The sequence below is a fragment of the Myotis nattereri genome, assembly GCF_964212035.1.
Source record: "Myotis nattereri genome assembly, chromosome: 21".
Lineage (NCBI taxonomy): Eukaryota > Metazoa > Chordata > Mammalia > Chiroptera > Vespertilionidae > Myotis > Myotis nattereri.
The window spans coordinates 15,844,993-15,861,784 of NC_138097.1; the positions used below are offsets into that span (position 1 = coordinate 15,844,993).

The 16,792-nt window shown below is 58.4% G+C and overlaps 1 protein-coding gene across 4 annotated transcripts in view; it reads right to left on the reverse strand.

Moving 5' to 3' along the window:
• Positions 1–16,792, reverse strand: part of NTRK3 (neurotrophic receptor tyrosine kinase 3) — a 212,523-nt gene that overhangs the window by 150,474 nt on the left and 45,257 nt on the right. For all 4 annotated transcript variants that reach the window (XM_081114823.1, XM_081114822.1, XM_081114821.1 and 1 more), the window contains exons 5-9: positions 8,815–8,883; positions 3,737–3,894; positions 2,997–3,139; positions 2,204–2,345; positions 1,553–1,849 (exon numbers count right to left, since the gene is read on the reverse strand). In XM_081114823.1, the coding sequence (XP_080970949.1) occupies positions 1,553–1,849; positions 2,204–2,345; positions 2,997–3,139; positions 3,737–3,894; positions 8,815–8,883 (809 nt within the window). The remainder of the gene's footprint in view (positions 1–1,552; positions 1,850–2,203; positions 2,346–2,996; positions 3,140–3,736; positions 3,895–8,814; positions 8,884–16,792) is intronic.

The window sequence follows — 16,792 nt, forward strand, 5'->3', positions numbered from 1 at the left end:
CGCAGCAGGTCACAAACCAGGGAGCGTCCGAGTCACCTGGGGGCTTGTTAGACACAGACTACGGGCCGCCCCAGGGCTTCTGGTCCAGCAGGTCTGGCCCACCCTCTGAGAAGCTCTGGCCTGGGGAGCGGGGATAAGGTCACCAGGGCACCTCAGCCCGTAGGAAGGGGCCCTGGGAGCCCCATCCCCGTGCATCCAAAGGCCACCCCCATGGTGTGGGCCAGGACCGCTCTGCCTCCCAAAAGAGAGCCGGTGTGGCCCATCTGTGAGGTTCCCGAGGCCGGGACTGGGCCAAGTGGGGGTGATGCTGGAAACAGGGCACCAAACAGGATCACTGGGGTCTCAGACATCAGCGAGTCTGATGAGCTGTGGCTCCATCATGCCCCGGAGGCAGGGGCAAGAAGGCAGCTTCCCACGCAGCCCGGTTTCTCCCCAGTCTCCCTCTCGGAGCGTCTAGTTCGAGGTGTGTCGGGTTGTGGTTTTTTGCAGGAAGATAAACGAGGCCGCCTGGCGCTGCTCCCTGGTTCTCTGTGGCTGTTCAGTCACCTTCACACAAGCAGATGCCGCACAGAGCCAGCCTCTCCCTGCCTGTGTGTGTGTGTCTGTGTGTGTGTGCGTGCGTGACAGAGAGAGAGGTGCTAGACTTTACACGTCCCTTTATCTCATTAGAGCCCACGATTTCTGGGGACCGGAGGCCCAGAGGTCACCCAGCATGTTCCCGGCACAAATCGCCACGGCCGTCAAAGACACACGGCTTCCTCAACAGAAACGCAGCGGCTGCCGAACCCAAGGGAAGAAGCCGCAACCTCTTCCCTGAACTCCTCCCACGTCAGGGAGGTAATTGGCATGTTCTCGCCCAGACAAAGACAGAACGGCCTCCCAAATATCCAAAGGTCTTTCTTTCATTACTTCAGCTACGACCCGGGTGCAGGTGACGGTGGCGACGTCCCAGGTGACAGCATCAGATGCAGGAGAGAGGGGCCGCGCAGACCTGGAAGCCTGGACCCTAACCAGCAAGTAGGAGGGGGTTGGCTCACGCGCCCGTTACACGCGGAGCAGCGCGGACAACCATCACTGTGTGCTTTATACACTGTAAGCCATTTAAAAGCTTCAAGATCATGACGGGGGCAGTGCAATCGTGCCCATTTCACAGATGGGGAAATCGAGGCTCCGAAAAGCAAACGACTGTGCCCAGAGTCTCCCGACAAAGAGAAGGCTGGGTCAAGAGCCTTCTTGTCCAACTCTCAAGACCCTGCTTTCTCCACCAGAACGTGCCATGCCCTCCTGTGCCCACCTGGGTACTTCTTAGGGGTGGTGGTTTGAACAGCGACCGCTACTGGAAACCAGACACTTCATCTATTTTACACAAAATGCTGGGGGTGGCTGACTACGCTCCCGTGTATGTTTGGTTACCATGGTAACAGTATCACCGTGAATGCTGCCTTTCCTCTCCAGCCGCCATGCCCCGTTCATCTCCCTCCCCCTGTCTCCCCCCCACACCCACCCCGGAACTCCGGGATGGACTCAGGGCGCCCCAGAGCGCAGGCCTCACCTGGGAAGGGCTCCTTGAGGAAGTGGCCGTTGATGGTCTGGTTGGCGGTGCCCAGCGGGTTCTTGGCGATGAGGGTGTAGTTGCCATTGTTGTAGTGGGTGGGCTTGTTGAAGAGCAGGCAGCCCTCGGACACCTCGCCCTCCTGGTAGAACTCCACGCGGATGATCTTGGACTCGCGCAGGGGCTGTCCGTTGTGCAGCCAGTGCAGGGTTGGCGGCGGGTTGCCGCGCACCATGAACTCGATGCAGTGCTCCAGGCGCGGCTCGGGCTCCTCCAGGCTCACCACGCGCGGGGGGTCTGCCGGGGAGAGGCCAGCTGGTGCCAGGACACAGAGCTCCCAGGAGCTGGCATGGGAATCCCACTTCCCACCCCCACCCTCCTCAGAACAGACTGAGGGAATCAGAGGTGGCCCCCGGGCACCCCCCCAACAGAAAGGAAGAGATGTCTGTCTCGACCCGAGCACCCTGATCAGCCAGGGCTGGAGGGCTCAAACCAGGAGTCGTGAAGGCACAGCTGAGTGGGAGGCACCGTCGTCCGAGAGGCAGGGACACCCCTTCCTGGGGTCACTAGCCCAGGACTGACTTGCCCCTCCTGGCTGACCAGCCCCCTGCCCGGCGTGCACACAGCCACCCCTCCATGGCGTCCACTCACAGTGGACGGTGAGGGCGACGCTGGCGTTGCTCATGCCCACCACGTTCTCTGCGATGCACGTCAGGGAGAAGCCGTTGTCCTCGCTCGTCACGTTGACCAGCGTCAGGTTGATGGCGTGCACGTTGGTCCAGTTCAGGTTTGTCTAAAACGCCAGTAAAAGGACGGCAATCAGACCATTTCCACAAGGGCGGCTCCCCCACCTCACCCCAAACAGCTTCTGGAATCAAAAGGAAAAGCTAAGCCTGGCCAGTGTGCCTCAGTGGTTGAGCGACACAACCTATGAACCAGGAGGTCACAGTTCGATTCCAGGTCAGGGCATTCAATGCCCGGATTGCAGGCTCCATCCCCAGTAGGAGGCGTGCAGGAGGCAGGCAATCCATGTCTCTCTCCCATCAATGTTTCTGTCCCTCTCCCATCCTTTTTCTCTAAAAATCAATAAAAACATATTTTTTAAAAAAAGGAAAAACTGAGTGGAAGGTAAAGGAGGCTCATCCGGCGAATGCGCACTGACCGAGGGCCAGGCTCTCTCCAGCCAAGGGCTCGCTCAGCCTCCCATGTACCCGCTGAGGTGCATGGCAGCACTGTACCCATTTTACAGGTGCAGAAACTAAGGTACTTAGCAGTTTCATAGCACGTCTAAGAGCACGTCTCCGTGTTCCTCGTGGAGAGACGGGGCCACGACGGTCCCTCTTCTTCCCTCTCTTCCCGTCTCTGGCTTGGATTCTTGTGTCTCATTCAGACTAAGAGGTGGTGGGGCCCAGCCTCCTGGTGCACCCCAGGCCCAGGTGCCTACCTGGTGGGTGTTGATGGACTGCAGCCCGGTGACCATCCAGTCCACATCGGGCAGGGGCGAGCCAGAGCCGTTGCACGTGATGACAGCGTTGTCGCCCTCCCGCACGGTCAGGTTCACGTGGCTCACACTGATCTCCGGGATGTCTGGAGGGCGGACAGGGCGGAGAGGACAGGCAGACACTGACTCCCAAAACGTGGCCCCCAACAGTGGCTTCACATCACCCGCTGGAGCCCTCGGGGGGCCTGGCACCGCCTCCCCAGCGGACATCAGCCTCGGACTTGAAGCCGCTGTGGCTGGACTCCCCCACACGGCACGGACGGGGAGGCAGCTCCGGCCAGAAGTCAGGTGACAGCTCCTCCTGGGGAACTGGTCCCCCAAAATGAGCTCCGAGATCCTGGGGACCACCCCAGGCATCCTGAGGTCGCGGTCTGTGCTTGGGCCCAGGCACCTGCTTTTCTAGAAGCACCTGAGATGCTCCTGATACAAAAGGTCCGGGCCCACACTGCGAGGAGACACGTGCTCAGGTCTGGCTAGCAAGCGACTCCCAGGCAGGAGGTACTGGGGTCTGATGGGAAGGGGCGCACTGAACCCCTCTGCATTCCCGAAGCCAGCCTCCGCGTGGCGGCTCAGGAGGGGACAGGGATGCCCAGGAGGGGAGAGATGAGCCGGGACAGAGTTCAAGGCTGGGAGGGCGAAGGGGAGGGGGAGCCCTCTCTGGAGTCTGAGGGCGGCACACTCACCACACTGGCTGATGTTCATGCGGAACAGGGGCAGCTGGGAGCCCTCGGCGCTGATGCAGTAGAGGTGCTGGCTGTTCAGCTTGGCCTCCCCCTGCTCCTGCCACAGCTGCATCCAGCGGATGTCACAGCTGCAGTTGAAGAAGTTCTGCTCCAACCTCCTGTGGGCAAGGAGAGGGGAGGGGACTCCTGAGCCGAGGCGGCTCCTCCTGGGGGCGGGGGAGGTAGGTGAGCGTCTGTATCTAAGACAGGCCAGCTCGGCCCATGAACAGCATCTTCGTTTCCTTCCACTCTTTCCTCTGATCCAGCAGGAGGATCGCACATGAGACCCGTCCTCGCCTCTGCCCCAGAGCCTCCTGGGAACTGTCGGCACTTTCCTCCCAGACAGCGAGGCTCGCGCAGCAGAAAGCATGTGGTGTCAGCAGTGGCCTCCCCTAAGCAATCCTGAGGGCAGGGCTCAGGCAGAGGGAAGGGCAGGGGCAGAACAATGCAGGCCCAGGAGACCAGGGCCCCAGCCAGGAGCTCAGCCAGGCTGCAGAGACAGACAGGGACCCTCCAGGGCAGCCCTCCCTCTCATCAATAATGCAGGTGGCCCAGCCCTGCCCCCAGATGGCTCGGGACTAATGGCAGGGCCCTGGGGGCTCCCACAGATTCGCTCGGCCCCAGGGGGCATGTGCGCCAGACACCCTGCTTGGGGCCTCGGCCAAGGCTGGGCGTTGAGGAAGCCTGGATGCTCAGCAGTCCCCTCTGGTTTCCCCTCCCCCACAGCATGGCTGCGGGGGGCAGCCCTCGGGCCAGGGCCAGGACGTGGAAACTGAGGAAGGGACCAGGTCTGCTGTCAAAGAGGAGCGCATGCCCACAGGGCCAAGGGCCAGCACAGGCCTCCTGACAACACAGTCTGGTGGCGGGAAAAGCACCCAGAAGACCTGGGTGGAGCCAGCGGGCATTGACCAGTGCCCCCCCCACCCCACCCCCACCCCCCGTCCCAGAGGACACGCCGAGTCCCATCCCCAGCGCCCGTAAAGGTAGCCTGCGTGGGATGAGGTCATTCTGGATGGAGTGGGGAGTGTGCCCTGCTGAGTCTTGATTTTGGACTCTGGCCTCCAGAGCAGTGAGAGCAGTTTCTGTTTATTTAAGCCACCAGATTAGTGGTGAGACGGGCCGGCAGCGCTGGAAAGCAATACAGCCGGGACCTTAATTCTCCAGGCCCTGTTTTCCCGTCTGTAAAATGGGGGCAACTGCGCTCGGCCTTCCTTCTTCACACAGTTATTGCGAGGATTAGTGACGTGTGCTCACGTGCTTTGTGAATGAGGCCGAGATGATGATGATGATGATTGCACTATTATGAACATGACGGCTCAGTGACTTCTCAGAGATCCGTGGGGAGTGGTCACGGCCAGGACTGGGAGAAGACAGCGCCAGGATAGCTCAAACCCATTCCCGACACTGAGCTAACCCTTCACCAAGTCGATTAAATCTGCAAATTGTAGCAGGAGTAACGATCACTTTGCTTTAAGAAAATGAAGTATTCCAATCTATGTGAATCACGCCTGCCGTGTGTGCAGGGCATGAAGGGAACGGTCCCCGGGGTATTTCCGGAGGGTTCTGTGCCGTCAGTTTCTATCCTCCGCGCCTCTTGCCTAAATTACATCATGGGACACAGAATCCAAGCTTCTCTCCTGCCAATTCATTATCTCTAAGAGAATCTCGGATTCTTGCTCCGCTTTCTGCCAGGCAGTTCCAGTCTCCCCTGTAAGAAAAAACACCATCTTGCCTTAACCAGAAACTTCTGAGAGCACTGAACAACGCCAACTCGCATCTCCTCAAAGCCAGGCCCTGGAACAGTGCTGACAGCTCTGAAGACGCTGCCAGTCCTCTCAGCGAGAGACACACAACCTGGGCCAGGGGCGGGGCCAAGACCGCAGCCTCCATCTCCCGCAAAAGTAACTGAGAAAGGGCCTGGCCGGTGTGGCTCAGTGGCTGAGCATCAATCCATGAACCAGGAGGTCAGGGTTCCATTCCCGGTCAGGGCACATGCCCGGGTTGCAGGCTCCATCCCCAATAGAGGGCGTGCAGGTGGCAGCCGATCCAAGATTCTCTCATCATTGATGTTTCTATCTCTCTCTCTCTCTCTCTCCCTTCCTCTGTGAACTCAATAAAAAGGTATTTTTAAAAAGCAAGAAAGGGCTGAATGCCCTAGTTTGCCCTCGGTGCCTGCCGAAGGTCACTTGAGCCTCGGCCTCACCCTTCTGGCTGCCACAGCGCACAGAGCCATCTCCTCCGGCCTCTCCTCCGGGGCGAAATTCTTACTTCCTGCAAAGAGCCGGCCCACCCCGCACCCTGTCCACAGGCCCACAGGCCCACAGGCCCACGGGCAGACCCTGGCAGTCTGACGGCTCCTGGCAGATGGTGCCATGTGGACTAATCAGGATGTCGGACAAGAAAACACTGCCCCCTCTGCCGCGGGCCAGGAACTGAGATTGTTTGGATTTTAATCATCGCCACAGCCAAGAGCCAACACGCGGCCCCTCCGGCCAAAAGATAAATTTTCCACTCTGGCCACTCAATTCTTCCTCAAAATATAGACCCCTGCCAGGGCGATGGCCCCTCAGAGGGGCTTCTTTATCTTACAAGTGAATTCTTTTCCTATTTAACAGCGCGACAGAACGAAATGCCCCGTGGACAGGGGCTCCCACACTGACTCGCGGGACGCATGTCTTCATTCCTCCATAAGTCACATGCCCCGCACGGTGAATCGATCCCGGGCAGAGATGAATGCAGAATCCCATGATCCTCTGGGAGGAGCCTGGCATTGGCTTTAAATATATATCCTCGAACAACTGTCTCTAAAATTCCACGGAACTGGTCGCCAGGACAGCACGCCACGGATTTCGCATCCATTGATCTTTCTGAACATTTTCTCGATAGTGTAGGCAACTGCAGGCCCCAGGTGTTCCCAGGAAAGAACATCTGTCCCTGGCCGCCCACAGGTGCGGGGCTCAGGCACTCCAGGGTAACTTGATGCAAGACTCCCCCAAAAGAGAGACCCCCCAATTAGCTCACTTATGTCAGGGCCCCTGATCACTCCTAGGGCTACATATGGAAAAAGCGCCATCAGTCATTCTTTGAAAATTATCGTAGAACAGATCCCTGGATTGGAAACAGACGGAAAACATTGGAGGGGGGGGGCGTAGAAGAGGATAAAGGGTGGACAGATGATGACGGAAGGAGACCTGACTTGGGGTGGCGAGCACACAATACACTGTACGGGTGACGTGTTATAGAATTGTACCCCTGAAACCTATATAATTTTATTAGCCAATGTCACCCCAATAAATGCAATTTTTAAAGAAGTTGGGAGATAGCTGAGCACAGTGGTCAAGAGCTTGAGTCCACTGGCTACCCACTGAGCTAATGGGTGACCTTACACAAGATACTTAACCTAAGTACCTCAGTGTCCCCAGTGTGAATGGCAGTAATCATTCCTCCCTATAGAGTTTCTGTACGGACTGAAGCAAGTACCGCCCAACACTCGGTAGACTGGCTGGCCCAGTGCCGCCCAGAGTGGGTCCTGAGAAATAGCGTCAGCAACGGCACCATCCTGTTGAATTACCTCTGAGGGCTTCTCTACCTTCAAAGATGGGAACGCAGACAACACTCGCGTGTAACCACCTGACAGTCAGATGTCTGTGACCGTCTAGCGTTTCAGTCCTTTATACACAAATACATATACACTTACCTTGTTCCGAGCTCGGGTAGGAGTTCTTACTGGTGTGCCCCTGCTCACAGCCCCACGGGACTAAGGAACCCTGATCCCCATGCCTATTGTGCCCACACAAGAGGAGCAGCCGGTGGGAGGGCAAAGTCCTGAGAAAGGAAAGCAGCCCGCAGCAGGACTGCCCGAGCTCTCCGACACGGGCAACGAGACGGTCCGTGCCCTGCCCGGCCCTGGCGGGGCCTTAAGCCTCGAGGACACTATGCCCATGGGGGTGAGCAGGGTAGACGCGGCCAGCGGGTGATGGGCTGCTGGGACGCTGGATGGAAGCGTTCCCCTCCCCGACGCTGGGTCGGAAAAGGAACTCGGGCCAGACCAGCTGGAAGGACACGAGCTAAAGGCCCCCGCGTGGCAGGCTCCCAGCCACTGTCTGTGGTGAAGGCAAAGAGGCAGTCTGCATGCAGGGACCTGGGCCTGAGTCACGTGCCACAGGGAGCATGAGCTGAGTCTCTGGAACCCTGACTCCCTAAGTTCATGCCCCCCAGTTCCTTTGCAATGAATTCCCTGGTTGATTCCCTCGACATCACACGCTGTCCCTCGGGCAGAGATGACCCGATGACTCACGCACCAACAGGAGCTGTTTGGTTCGGCAGCGCTCACGAATTTCCACTCACCCGCCCATCATGTGTTTGGCCGGGGAAGGGGGGCACTGATCCGCCTAGAAAGGCAGCAAGGCTAAGCAGGCCACAGGCGGACCGATGCCCACGCTCTAGCCAGACAGGCTGGCAGAGAATGGGAGGCGGGAAAGACGAGCAGAGGTCAGAGGCCCGGGGTCGGGGACCGGCTCTGCCTGGCCCTCACAGCGTGATCTGGCTGCGTCTCCTATGACTCTCTGGGCTCAGAACCCGCATCTGAACGTGTAGCGGCCACTGCATAAGGAAGCAGCAAGCCGCCTGCCACCCAGGATGCTGGTGGCGGTAAAGCTCAGGTCCGGGAAACGAAAGCACGCCTGATCCGCTCTACAAGGTTCGACAGTATCCGTGTTATTTACCATAAACGGATCAATGCCCTTTCCTACTACAAACATCCGTGCCGTAAGCACTGATCACCTAACGATGACAAAACTGGGTCCTGCTGAGAGCGAGATTCCTGTCTTAGGAGCTGTGAGGTGCCGGAAAGAGCATCCGAAATCAAGCGACGGGCGGGTGGGCTCTCACTGAACATGGTACACCCCACGTCACCAACCCCAGAGGCCCCTTCAGGTAGCGCCCAGCCCCGGGTGGCTCCGCTGCTCGACACTCCCCACCCAACCTCCACCACCACTCCACCAGGCTGGGCGGTCTCCCACACCCCACACCAGACTTACAATTCCCGCAGACTCAGCGTCTGGAAGAGCTGCCAGGAGAGTGTGGTGAGCCGGTTACTCGACAGGTTTCTGCAGGAGAGACAGAAAAAGGGGGGATTAAAGGGGAAATCTGGCCCAGACGGTGCTCTGGGGACAGGCATGGCCATTGCATGGGAGCCCCGCTTGATCGTTCTCCAACTTTGCCTCATCCTGCGATCCATCCGCCTGCCTCTAGTCCAGGCCATAGGCCAGGTTTGGAGGGGATTCTGAAGCCTTTCAAAGGGCTAGCTTTCACAAGTAAAAATTTTTCTCTTTTTTAAAAAATATATGTTATTGATTTCAGAGAGGAATAGAGGGAGAGAGAGATAGAAACATGAATGATGAAAGAGAATCATGGATCGGCTGCCTCCTGCACGCCTCCTACTGGGGATCGAGCCCACAACCGGGGCATGTGCCCTTGACCGGGAATTGAACCCAGGACCCTTCAGTCCGCAGGCCGACGCTTTGAGTTTGAAGATGAGTACACTCCATGAAACCATCACCATCCACAATGCCATACACTGAACTATCTATCACCTCTAACTAACAGTTTCCTTCCCCCCACCTTTTTTTTTTTTTTTTTTTTGAGAGAGAGAGAGTGTGGAAGGGAAGGGGAGAGAGAGAGAAAGAAAAGCATCAATGTGAGAGAGATACATCGATTGGTTGCCTTCCGTACTCTGACCAGGGGATGGAGCCTGCAACCAAAGTACATGCCCTTGACCGGAATCAAACCCAGGACCCTCCAGTCCACAGGCCGATGCTCTATCCACCGGCCAGGGCCCCCTCTCTTTTTGTGATGTGAACATTTAGCAAGAGCTGTACCCTCCTGACAGATCCTGGTGCATATAATACAGCATGCTAACTGCGCAGGGCTGTGCTACAGGTCGCTAGGGCTTCTCACAACGGGAACTCCGAACCTTTCACCCCCAACCCTCGGAACAGGCGCACAGGCCGCAGAAACTGCACACAGCGCCTGCCTCCCTGCTAGCCAGTCCCTCCCGGCAGAGACGCCCTCGCTGATCCAGACATCAGCCTTTGTTCACACTTCTTTTCTCCCCCTAATGGCTACTTAATTGTCCTCATTAGGACGGACAGGGGAAAGGAGCAGCCGTCTGTCTTCGAATGAAAGAAGCGACACCCACCACTATTATCTGCCGGGCCCAACAAACACCCAGGGATGTGATCGCGGCTGTAGAGGCAGCCATTCTGCACTGCTAGAGCTGAGCGGCCCCAGGAGCACTGCTCTCATCTGGCAGCGATGACGGGTCAGGACCCACTCAGGGGAACACCTGCACGCGCACGCGCACACACAATGTGTGTGTTTGTGTCTATTAGACGTGCGGTAATAGATGCAAACAGAGACCTGCTTACACACACACACACACACACACACACACACACCCGTATGCGCGTACGCTCACAGGTGCGTCTATATTTAGAGGGCTTCTCCCACAAATATTTGCGTAGAGACAAATATAGGCTTCCCTGAGGAACGCGGGGGTGGACGGCTGATAGGGCCTCCGGAACTTGCGCTGGAGGTAAGAATGAGGAGCCAGGAGAACCGCAGCTGTGCTGAGCGGAGGCCGGGGACAGACCCCGCGAGGCCAGGAACTGGGCGGGAGAGGGTGCTGGCAGCTGGGCGCGGGCCAGCACAGTGGCCTCTGCGGGTCACAGGGGAGCTGGAGGAGAGGAGGGGGAGGGGCCGTGCCAGGGAGCAGCACTCCAGGAGGTGGAGGGAGCGTGGGCCAAGGCCTGAGAGGGGCCTGGGCAGAGAGGAGAGCGGTCTGGGGTGAGGAGGAGGGGGGCGTGCCGCCCTACCTTGCTGGCATGGCAGGGAGTTGGGCTGTATTTTAGGGGGCCAGGGGAGGCGATAGGGGGTTCTGTAGGGCACGGCAGGATCTGATGGGCATGTCTAAGAACCGAGGACAACACTGGGCGCACTCAGGAGGCGGCTGCGCTGCTGCAGGCGAGGAGAGGGAGCAGAGGTCACCAGGGGATGGAGTCGAGGTGCTGGGGGTGGAGCCGCCAGGACTTCCTACTGGGTTGGAACTGGCAGAGGAAGGAGAGGGACCTGAGTAGCCCAGCGAGCGGTGGCGGCATCAGTGACATGAGGAAAGCTGCCAAGGTCACGCCTGGGGGGACTGAGAGCCCCCCTGGCAAATGCTGAGGTGCCTCCTGGGCAGCCACGGGGAGCATCCAGTGGCCATGGGAGACGTGGAGGCTGGTGAGACCCAGAGCACCACAGCTCACCCAGGAGCAGGCGTTCAAACACAGGTCAGCCTGAGGCCGGGGCTGGCCCTTCCCCTCTGAGGCAGCCCTGTCTTCGGGGACAGCCCGTGGCTGATGGGGAGGGAGCCCCCGTGCCGAGGGTGCAGGGGCCGGCGGAGAAGGGCAGGGACCACTTGGTCAAGGGCAACAAGCTCGGTATCAGTCTTTGAGTCTCCATCACCACTAGCCCCTGTGATGTCCCAGTACATGTGAGGGACTCACCAGGGCAAGTCTTTCCCTGGTTGGCGGTCCACCCACAGCAGGGTGGGTGGCAGCACATGTCAGACAAGGCCAGCACCCCGTGCTGTCCACCCCACCCCAGCACGCCCTGAACCAAAGCCCTCAGCACTGGAACCGGATCGGATTGCTGAGCCCTGGGAACAGAAGCCGGAAGGGGGTGAGGGGGCGAGACACGAGTGGTCCGGGTGGGGCGGGAGGACCGTCGGGGCCGAGGCAGGCACAGGAGGCTGGCAGTGCCCCTGGCAAAGGTTATGCTTTGCTATGTTAGGCAGAAATGTCACGAGAAAATTGGATTCTGAAAGAACTAAAATAACAGGCATTCCGGGCAAATAAAGAAGAAGAAATCGCATTATCGTACAAGTTAGAGAGGGCGGGGCGGGGACACGAGGCGGGTGCTGCTCACCCAGGGCCGCGGCTTCCGGTGCCTCCAGCCCTGGGCAGAAGGAGAAGCCCCCATAGCTTCGACTCCAAGCTGACTGTCCAGCTGCGACCCCTGAAAGCTCCATGTCAGGATTCTGTCCCTCCCTCCCTCCGTCCCCGCCCAGTCACTCTAGCTTCCAGCCCCTGAGCCCCCATCTGCTCTCTGTCCACTCGGCCAGCTTCCCCGGCACACCAGTCTCCTCCAGTTCACAGAGAGACCAGAACCAGCGGTCTGTTCCGCTTGCCTCAGAGGCGAATGCCACGGTCCCTGACCTTTGCAGGGATCTCTCTGCTCTTACAGAAGACCCTTTACTGAGTGCAGTGTGGGCTCAGAGCACCAAGCACAGCCTGCCAGACACCAGCAAGGCCGCCCTGTCCGGCTCACGGGTGCCCAGGGCCTGTGGCTCACAGGCTGCAAGCACATGATATAAACCTCATTTCCTTCACCCACGAAAGCAGCCCTTGGAAAGGTGCCATTCTCTTTCCCTGGAGACCCACCAGCCCCTCATCTCCCCCTGGAAGAAGCAGCCCCCTGCCCCTCCATGTCGGGTGGGTTCTTCTGAAACTGCTGAAGACCCTGGAGGAAAGGTCAGGGAAGGAGGACACCCCCCCCCCCGACCGGGCCAGCCCCAGTCGCACAGAGTGCGCGTGGAAGGAACAGCCCGCGGGAGAAGGAGGAGGCTGCCAGATGCCGCCCGCGTCTCCGTGAGCGGGGACCTGACACCTCCTCGGCCTTGACCTTGTGGCTTCCCGCACTGTCAGCCTCACTGCCCCCCTCTCCTCAGGGGGAAGTGGAAGGAAGGAGGAAAGCACCACGCCATCGCGTCACCAAGGCCTGCTGCCGGCCCCCCAAAACCCAGAGCCTGCGATGTTCCCCTCGAAGGCCAAGAGCTATTTGTCTGCATCACTGACATATTTGCTTTTCCTCAATTAAATTGCTCTAAAAGGGGGTGGGGGGCTAAAGCCATTTGAGCCGTTTTTATTCAGCTAAATGGCACTGGATGGCTCATTTAATGAACCTTAATGAAGCCAAAATGCTTTCTCTAATCAGATCTCAAGTGGCATGACTGGTGTCCTGACCTTCGATCAGGAGGCTGGAGCAGCTCTTCCCCACGGCCCTGTGCGGGGCTACGCCAGGGTTTCCCAGAGCAAGTTCCTGGGAATCGAGGTCTGCAGAGTATTAATGGGGATTAAAAGAGGGGAAAAAAATTCATGCTGCTTGAAAAATGCCGTACTGAACAAAATCAAACGGACTTGCCCTGCACGACTTCTCAGAGCCTTTCTGAAGGAAGGACCTGGCCCGAGGCTCTCACACTCACTGGGGGACAGAGGTTTCTCCACCAAGAGTCCAGCAGAAATATAACCCACACGGCGTGTCTAGAGAAATCATGGTTGTGATAAGAAATAGATGTTTGGTCTTTGTCCATGGTTCCTGGCTCACAGCTGCCCAAACCCTTGGGGCTTCCTGAGAGAGAAGCACAATGAAGGCACCTTTTGTTATAATATTTTGTCTCACCAGGGTATGGCTCAGTGGCTGAGCATCGACCTAGGAACCAGGAGGTCACAGTTCGATTCCCGGTCAGGGCCCATGGCCAGGCTGCGGGCTCGATCCCCAGTAGGGGGCGTGCAGGAGGCAGCCGATCCCTGATTCTCTCTCATCATTGATGTTTCTCTCTCTCTCTCTCCTCCCTTTCTCTCTGAAATCAATAAATATATATTTTAAAAATATATATTTGGTCTCTTGTCCTCAGTTCCTGAAATCACCTCAGAGAGGGAGGGAGTGTGGAAACCCCCACCAGCTGGGGGTGGCTGCCAGGAAAACCACGAACAGGGGTTGAACCTTTAGTCCCACCCCCCGAGCTCCAGGAAGGAGGGTGGCAGGTGAATCGGTCACCCATGGCCGTGACTCAATCAGTCCTGCCTCGGTCAGCAAGCCTCCGTGAAAACCCAAGAGGAGGGGCTGGGAGAGCTTCCTGGTCGGGGAGCTGCATGCTTCCGGGTGCCGCCCTGCTGGGCCCGAAACTCCCTGGGGAGTAAGAGAATGGACCTTCCTTATCCCATGGCCCCAGTGTAATCACAAGGGTCCTTAAGAGCAGAAGAGGGAGGCAGACAGAAGCTCAGGGAGAGAGATGCGACCGTGAGCGAAGGTCAGAGATGATGGGAGAGGCCACAAGCCAAGGACTGGGGGCAGCCTCCGGGAGCCGGGAGAGCAGGAAACCGATGCTCCCAAGAGCCTTCTGAGGGAGCACAGCCCTGCCGAGACCCGGGTTATAGCCCAGAGACACCCATGTCGGGCGTCTAATCTACAGACGTGTGAGACAACACATTAGTGCTTCCAAGCCACACGGTTCCTGGTAACTCGTTACAGCAGCAAGAGAAAACTAATACAGCTCAATTCTGCATTCGAGAGGCAGAGTTGAGTCGTGGCGACGGAGACCAAATGGCCCACAAAGCTGTAATGTGTGGCCTTTCACAGACAGACAGTGTGCCAGGCCCTGGCCTTGCCAACAGAAATAGAAAGCGAGCCACATATGCTGCTCAGAACTGACGCGTCGTCACATTTTAAAAAGTGGAATGAAAGAAGCTGAATTCATGTCTTTTACTGGAGCCAATAAATCCAAAACATCAGCAGCTCGACCTGTGATCAATATGAAAATACTAGGTATTTCATCTTCTGTCTTTCTGGGAACGGTGGCTGTGAAATCCATGTGCATTCCGCACTCCCAGCGCTCAGCGTGGACTGGCCGCATGTCAAGTGCGCATGGCCATGGTGGCCAGGGCACCGTGGCGGACGGCGCGGCGCTGGGCCATCCGGAAAGGCCGCGCTCCCCAGGGCGTCAGCGGAGAGGAGCAGGCAGCAGATGGGGAAGCGGACTGCAAGTTCCAATGTAAAGTCGGGTGCCCTGCCCGGATGCGACCTGTCCCCAGCCCAGCAGCCACGTGGCTCGCTGGAAGAGAAGCCCTTGGTTGCCCCCAGCACCTCCCGGGCTGGAGAGCTCAGGGAAGACTCCCCTGGAAGCCCAGGTCTTTCTGTGCCACGACCTCCACCTCTGAACCCAGAGAGGCTCTCCCCACCCACCTCCCTCCCCGTTCTTCACTCCCCACCTCCTGATCAACAGAGGGTGTGCCCGTGCCGGCTGCCCCTCAGAGCTTCCTGGCGCTCCCCACCTCTGTGCCCTGCACCCGGTGCTCCCTGCACCCCGAGGGCACAGCTGCCAACCCTCTGAAAACGTGCCCTCCTCTCTCTCCTCCTGCTCTGTGCCTGGGCGCCCAGTACAGCCCACATTGCCAACTACTGGCTTTGAGTGACAGCTGTGCGTGTGCGGCCCTCCCCGGTCAGACGGCTTCTCTTGAAGGCAGGGGACCATTCCTTGTCAGTCTGACCGCCTGTACAGCAGCTGGAGTACAGTGAGCGCTCAGCAAGGACGCAGCCAACGCCACGGAATTCCCACCACCAGCATCACGTGGGCCTGGGTGCCGGCCGGCCACTGAGCTCCGAGCTCTGTGACCCGGGGAGTTACCTGACCAGTCTGTGCCTCCGTTTGCCCACATGCACATTGGGGATCGCAGAGGGCAGGCTCCTCTGAGTTGTGGTGAGGATTAAATGGGGTATGGCAGGTCGGGTACAGAAAGGAGCTGGCACTATGCCTGGCCCTTGCACAATCTATCTTTTCTTTTCCTTTAGTGTGACATTTATTTTTTATTTTATTTTTTAAAATCTTTATTGTTAAAAGTATTACAGATGTCCCCTTTATCCTCCTATGACCCTTCTAGCCTGCCCCCGCCCGCCCCCGGCCCTCGCCACCCCATTGTCTGTGCCCAGGGTTATGCGTATACGCACGCATGTTCTTTGGCTGATCTCTACCATCTATCATTTTCCATGCCTGGCGCCTCTCCCTTATCTGCCCATCTCCAGTCGCCACAAGTCCAAGCCCATTAGAGCAAATACCCGAGACCCAGGCTACGACAGCTGAATTCAAGCGTCAACAAAATCCCAGCTCAACGAAGCAACATGGACAAGGGGCTCTTGCCCTTTGCAGGCCAATCAACCAAAATCTCATCTCCCCAAAGCACGTGAGCTGTCTCTGGGGCCCAGAGGGCACGCCTGGTGACAGTGGGCACCCCAGCGGTGCCCACGCAGGGGCGGGGTGGGCCGGGCCCCAGGAGACTCCACAGTGAACCGCGTCGCGGTGGCAGAGCCAGGACATCACGCTGGTTCTCACTCGAGAGCCGTCTGACAACAGACAAGCAGAGGCCCAGAGCGTCTGTGGGGAAACCAAGGACTGTGCCTTCCGACTTCAGGGAGGGCAGGAGCTACCGAGGGGGCGGGGGCCCGGGCGGACTGGCTGCCGGTGAGGACGCTGCCTGGAGCCGGGGAGCGGGAGGGAGGGGGCGGGCAGGGGCCCTTGCTCTCCAGGAGGCAGGAGGCAGATCCTACTAATGACAGCTGGCGGAGACACCTGTCCCCTCTGAGAGCTGCTCCTGGGGCCGAGGGACAGCCCATGGCTCTGCACACAGCACACCGTGAGAGAGCTGCTCTGGGCCTCTCTCTGAAGAAACCTCCTTAGGCCCCCGGCCCTCCTGCAAGCAGCCACCGGTGGGTCTGGGGACGCATCGGGAGAAGCTCTCCAGCTCCCGTGTCAGAGCCACTGTCAGTGGGGCTGGCTTTGCTGAGCTGCTCCGGGCGAGGGGGGTGGTCCGGGGGCCCCTTCCAGGACCACCGACCGACCAGTGACATTTTTGTTGCCAATCCTCACCCTAGGATATTTTTCTATTGATTCTTTAAAAATATTTTTTTATTGATTTCAGAGAGGAAGGATGAGGGAGAGAGAGAGAAACATCAATGATGAGAGAGAATCACGGATCGGCTGCCTCCTGCACGCCCCCTACTGGGGATGGAGCCCGCAACCCGGGCATGAGCTCTGACCGGGAATCGAACCCTGACCTCCTGGTTCACAGGTTGACACCCAACCACTGCCCTCCAGCTGCCAAGGCATCCCCACTGCACATGCCAGGTTTTGGAGAGGAGTGG